The sequence below is a fragment of the Arachis ipaensis genome, chromosome B9 (genome assembly GCF_059453495.1).
Source record: "Arachis ipaensis isolate K30076 ecotype BB chromosome B9, ASM5945349v1, whole genome shotgun sequence".
In the NCBI taxonomy this organism is placed as follows: Eukaryota; Viridiplantae; Streptophyta; class Magnoliopsida; order Fabales; family Fabaceae; genus Arachis; species Arachis ipaensis.
This window is the reverse complement of record NC_142444.1, coordinates 56,691,956-56,698,093: the sequence shown is the minus strand read 5'-3', so window position 1 is coordinate 56,698,093 and position 6,138 is coordinate 56,691,956. Positions and strand designations below refer to the sequence as shown.

At 37.3% G+C, this 6,138-nt stretch overlaps 1 protein-coding gene across 4 annotated transcripts; it reads right to left on the bottom strand.

Moving 5' to 3' along the window:
• Window positions 1-469: 469 nt before the first annotated feature.
• Window positions 470-5,322, bottom strand: LOC107618346 (NAD(P)-binding Rossmann-fold superfamily protein). Of its 4 annotated transcripts, XR_015899755.1 has the most exons (6): window positions 5,091-5,322; window positions 3,617-3,802; window positions 2,839-3,159; window positions 2,309-2,748; window positions 1,037-1,327; window positions 470-945 (listed from the first exon to the last, which is right to left on the bottom strand). XR_015899755.1 is itself a non-coding variant. In XM_016320380.2 (5 exons), the coding sequence occupies exons 3-5, from the start codon at window positions 3,034-3,036 to the stop codon at window positions 1,258-1,260; spliced, it is 708 nt and encodes a 235-aa protein (XP_016175866.1). In that variant the 5' UTR covers window positions 3,037-3,159; window positions 3,617-3,802; window positions 5,091-5,322; the 3' UTR covers window positions 470-1,257. The 4 variants fall into 4 exon arrangements, 2 of the variants coding, with proteins under 2 accessions (XP_016175866.1, XP_016175867.1); XM_016320380.2 differs by having other exon boundaries at window positions 470-1,327; XR_015899756.1 differs by lacking the exon at window positions 3,617-3,802 and having other exon boundaries at window positions 807-945.
• Between the last annotated feature and the right edge of the window lie 816 nt (window positions 5,323-6,138).

Genomic DNA, 6,138 nt, shown 5'->3' with positions numbered 1-6,138 from the left:
ACTTACTGTTTCTATACCATTTCGTTATGCATTTTTTCTCTTTCCAACATACCGACACGAGCAACGAATGACAGTTCACAGACTAATTGTTAATTAAATGAGTATGTTTAACGAACTCACTAATTGTTAAAAATTATCTCTGTAACATTAAATAAAAAAATATCAATTTCTTCACAATCGAATTATATTTGTTTTCAATACTGTTATCAACATTAGTATTTAAGACAGAGAATCGCAAAAAACAAATAAATTCAAATTCGAAAATAAAAAAATGAAATATTAATATAAATAAATATATTCTAATTGATATTTGTCATAGACACATCGCTACAAATTAAGAACTATAACCATGAAACCACATTAAAGTTCCTAAATATGCCATTGCTAAAAGCTTAAAACCATAACAAGAACCATCCATATTCAACTAAGATAATCACAGATCTAATGAGTAATGACAACTGTTAAGCCATTAGAGCAAACACCTTGCGTGCATAAAAAATAACAATTATGGAGAAAGAAATCCAACGGCAATAGCAAACTCCAACAAATAATAGGTACACAAGTAATACGACATAAAGCTTCCAGTCTCAGACCATTGAGACAAAATACTACGTTCATCTTTAACAAGACAACTTAAGTAGGTACACTCTAGAAAATTTTGGGAAAAAAAAAGTAGCAAAATACATGGTGATAAACACGAGAATTCTCTTCTACTTTGCCTCGCTCTCTAAATCCAGAAAGCACACCGAGACGTAAAACCCAAAACAGAAAAGAAAGTGAAAACAAGAACGCCACCATGAGAACACCACCATGAGCCCAACGCAAAAAATAATAATACTAAAATAAAATAAATAGAGGGAGAACAGAACCATCACTCCATCATCTTCTTTTTGCCTAACATTGATGAAAGAGGGAAAGCGCCATCCCATAACCATCCATCAACATCTTCCCTTTCGCCAGTGGTTATCAGAAAATGCACTATTAGTAACCACTTGCAACAAAATTTAAAATCCAACAGAAAGAGAGCAGCACAAACCATGGCTCATTATTGACGGTGGAAGTTAGTCATTGGAGCTAGTGCAAAAGAGGGCCAGGGGAGATGGTGGAAGCCAATGACAGAGAGGGTAGTTTCAGAGAGTTTGAAGAGAAGTGCAATTAGTTCTACTCCCCTTGTTTTAATTCTTTTGATCTTCACAATTTCAATCTCTTTCAAGACTGCTGAAAGTCCTCATTTTAGTATATCTTGGACTCTTTACCTCAGACAGTTAGAGATGCTCCATTGTCTGCTGATGTGAGATTTAGTATCATGGTTGCTGCCTTGAGAGCCCTGATAAATGAAATAATAAATGCATCGATAACTGTCACTACACTGCATTGACCAAATACAAACACACCCATGTTACTTAAACTTTTCCATATGGTTAAACATATCTATTTTGTGTTTTGCTGTATTTCTCCATAACCCAAACCATCATTTGGCTATAACAAAAATATTGTTTTCACTCATATTATGAGTGTTTCATAGATTGTCTTCTTGGAAACTTTAGTATGACCCCAAAATGTTTGCATTCCCTTTGCGGAAAGCCGGAAAGCCATCATGGCCCCCGAGCCTGAGGGGGCAGAAGCAACAAAGTGTTGCTTCTCTACTGAAACCCCATGTTTAGATCTATACTTTAGATAATATATTTTCTCATTTTTATAGTTGAAGAAAAACACACGTAGACAAACTAACACCTTTGTAAATCACAAATGCAAAATTTTGATTTTTATGAATGCTATCTTCACAACATATATTATTTGAATAAAGTTATTTATTACATATATTATTTTATTAAACTTATCTACACTATCTAAATTAACACCTTGGCATTTTAGGTTTCTCATCATGAGCATGCCCTTCCCCACCTCCCACAAAGACATGGGAGGAAACGATTTAATCATGGCTCAGATCCTTTGGTCATTCTAAAAAGGAGGAAAGTCAAGGGAAGGACATTAAGAAAACATTATTTGATGCCATGACATGCATTCTATCTTGACAACATATATTATTTGATTAAAGTTATCTACACTATCTAAATTAACACCTTGGCATTTTAGGTTTCTCATCATGAGCATGCCCTTCCCCACCTCCCACAAAGACATGGGAAGGAAATGATTTAATCAAGGCTCAGATCCTTTGGTCATTCAAAAAAGGAGAGAGAAAAGTTAAGGGAAGGACATTAACAAAACATTATTTGACGCCATGCCATGCCATTAGAAAACCGATTGTAAAATACGAGAAGGGTGCAGAGAAACTAAATGTTCATACCAAGCTTCAGGTGCTTGATAGAGAGCTGCAGAAGTACCAAAGCAGGAGGCAAGCATGTCAGTGTTGATCACACCTGGATTAAGTGCAACAATGGCCATTCCTTCTGGCAACTCCTTAGCCACAGACCTGCTCAGACCTTCAATGGCCCATTTTGACGCACAGTAAGGTGCAACCAATGCAGCTCCAGATCTGCCCCAGCCAGATGATATATTGACGATTATGCCCTGCTTCTTTGCAGCAATCATGAGAGGGACAAAGTGGCGAAGCACATTGGCAGTACCTTTGACATTTGTGTCTAGGACACTATCAAACTCTTCTGGCGGCACCTCCCAGATCTTGTTATTCTTGTTTATTGTTCCTGCATTGTTCACTATGATATCAGGAACACCCGTCTTCTCCATCACAGTTTGCGCCAACTCTTCAACACTGCTATTCAACCTCTATAAAAAATCACATGTTCAATGACAATAATAATTAAATAAATATTTGATCATAGAATAGAGAAGAGTGAAGAAAGGGACGTAACCAACCACGTCGGCATTAAGGAACAAGTGATTGTGATTGGGATTGGAAGAAGAGAGTTGGGAGTGGAGGGAGTTGAGGGCATCTTGGGCGCGGGAACAGCCAATTATGTTGTGGCCTCTGTTGGCCAACTCAAGGGCCAGCGCTCTTCCCAGCCCTCTGCTGACCCCTGTTATCAGCACTGTTCGACTTCCAATTGCATCCATAAAAGACCTTAAGAGCAATATCACTCACATTAAAATACGTGCAGGGAAATAGAAAATAAGAATGCCTTGTTTATATTTTCAACATCCCAGCTGAAAGACTGTTTCTTTAGAACTACGCATGACCTGCAAAATACATGCCAAATGAAAAACAATTGAAAAATCAAATCTCAGTTCTAAACTAGAAAATCATAGAACTTGCATTAGTCACTAATCAACAGTTTCAAGCAGTACAACGTTCAATCAACTAACTCCATAACATCAATAGCAGTTACGAATACAAGTTACAAAAGTGAAGCAAAATCTGGAAACTCTTCAAAAATTTTAATCCATGCAAGCGAAACAATCTGTAGAATCATGAAAAGTAAACCAGAGAGAATGTGATCTTGTATAATTGATCTGGAAACCCTTCGCATCATTTTCCTAAGAAAATTTGTTTTCCACAAACAGCAGTAGAAACAGTGGGCTACTGCAAATTCACCTCTCTTGACCTCAATCCCTAAATTATAGACTATCACAGGATTTAAGAAATATATATGCATTGCTCACACTATTCGCAGAAAAAGAAATAATAAACACCAACCAGAAGTAGGGATGGCAATGCAGCAGAGCAGGGTGGGGCGGGGGATGCCTCCCTACTCCCCACCCCAGAACCCTGATCTTCTCCACGTCCTCACCCCCAATCCCTGCCGTGAGGGGATATTTACCCCCATCTCCATTCCCTGCATTCCCCGCAAGGCCCCATTCCCATCTCCTCCCTTGATAATTTCTTTGAAAATCATAATGAAAAAATTTTAAAAAAGGTAAAAAAATCATAAAACATCAGAGCATCATACAAATACATCTTGTCCAAGATTACAAATTAATTGAAATTCAATATCACAATACATAACACAGTACAACTACAAGTTCTCTGTCCAAGTTATCTGTTAAAATAACACAATACAGAAATATGTTAAAATACATCATGAACGAATACAAGATATTAAATAAGAATTTTTCAAGAAAAAGGTAATTACCTAAACTTTCAATTCCCTATCATCCAATATGGGGGAAATTAATTCAGCAATCAACAGAAATTAATTTGCTTTGTTCTATACAACTTATAATAAATAATTAGCAATCAACAGAAATTAACTCAGCAAATCCAGATTTCATTGATTTATATATGCATTAAAAAAATTGAAAAAAGATCATCAATAAGAAATGGAGGGAATAAATAAATCCATCCAATGAATTGCATAGAGTAAAAGATGAATGATATAGTTACATCCCACAGCAAACAAAACCTCACCTGCTTATTTTCAGTTTTAACAAAAGATTAAACAAGGCCAAACAAGGTGTAATCTCATAGAAGCCTACTTTCACTTTTCTTCTTAAAACTCTCAAACATCTAAACCCCCTTAACACATTATTCTTCCTCTCCGCCTACCCTTCTCTTACCTTTCCTTTTTTGCCTACTATCTATCCCTCAAAATTATGCGAGTTCAGGCAGGTTAATAGGTTACTACATACCAAAATGAAAATTTCCTACTCTTAATACATTTAGTGTAATCAAGTTTCCATAACCAATGCAAGAGACTATAAGTAAATACATCCTACTGATTCAGTGAGTTTCAATAAGCTAAGAAAAATAACAAAGTTATGTAACTTCTCAATCAGCACATCAGTTAGAGAAAGCACAAACCCTAAGAGAAAGGGCCATAAACACTAGCCTATCTCATGAATGAAAGATCAAAGAAACACCTTTTGAAAAGATTAATAAGGAGTCATCAAGATAAACCCTATTATCAAAATCCTGACTAATACGGCTCAAGGCCATTGGAAAACCAACCAGCTTGACTACACTGGACCAACCTAATCCGATACCGCTAACTCAGGTGAATGAACTCATCCAGTACCAAAATAGATCATCGATTTCTCACTGCCTGTTAGAAGTAGGCGGAAAAGGAAGGGCATTGGAGGCTACTTCACCCATATATAAAAATTCAAGCTGATAATAAAAAAAAAATCAATAGATCACAGCGAGGGAGAGAGAGAGAGAGAGAGTATCCAACCTGAAGTGGAGGAGGAGGAACAACCGGCAGGGGGCGGCAAGCAGCGCAGATGCAGATACGGCGCAGTGACGGCGGGTGACGGCGGGCGACGCGGTGAGGGTGAGGCGCGGGAGGGGAGACTGCGCGGTGAGGGGAGACGGCGCACAGTGATGAACGCGATGGCTGCAGAGAGCTGGAGAGAACTGGAGTAGGAGGGCGCGGCGCACAGCTATGATAAAGGGAAGACACAGATGAGGATAAGAGTTTGGGCTTATCTATATATATCACATTTGAAATGACTAAAAAGCCCGCAAGTAGAAAAAAATTATTAAGAATAATTAAATAAATTTAAATATTTAAAAAAATTAGCATGGACGAAGTAGTTTTTGGTGACTAAACATAACACAAAGAAAAATGATTTACCAGAAAGAGTAGTACTTTTTTCTAATAATAATGTCTAAATTATTAGGGGGTAGTAATCACTCTAGGTACACCTGCTTGTTTAAAGCAGCAGTCTTAGCCATTAAATCAGCCACTCTGTTTGCTGTGCGCTGGATAAGCACTAAAGTAGCTGTCCAATTGCGTTGAAGCATCTCTTTGATTTTGTCAAGTAGATCAGAGTCATTCCTAATCATGCTGGTTGTGCCTCGTGAAACAAAAAGAAATGCATCAAGATTATCAGTTTCACATATGACCTCTTTGCATTCGCAATCCCAAGTCATAACAAGCCCTCTCCAAATAGCATGAAGCTCACAACAAAGAATACTAGAAAGAGGTATACTGGCAGAACAACCTTTCATCCAAATTCTCATGCTGTCTCTAATAATACATCCAAAGCCAGCTAATTGCTCATTTTAAAAAACGCTTGCATCGCAGTTCACTTTACAGATATTTATTGGAGGTGGTTCCCAGTTATATTGCAAAGAGGAAGGAATAATATGTTTTTGGTTGGTAACAACCTTAGAAAAATCTCGAGCAGCATGTTTAACTAAGTGAACAATTTTCTCCTTACTCCATAGATCATCTTGATGGAAGATGTCATTGATCCTATTCCTCCAAATCCACCAAA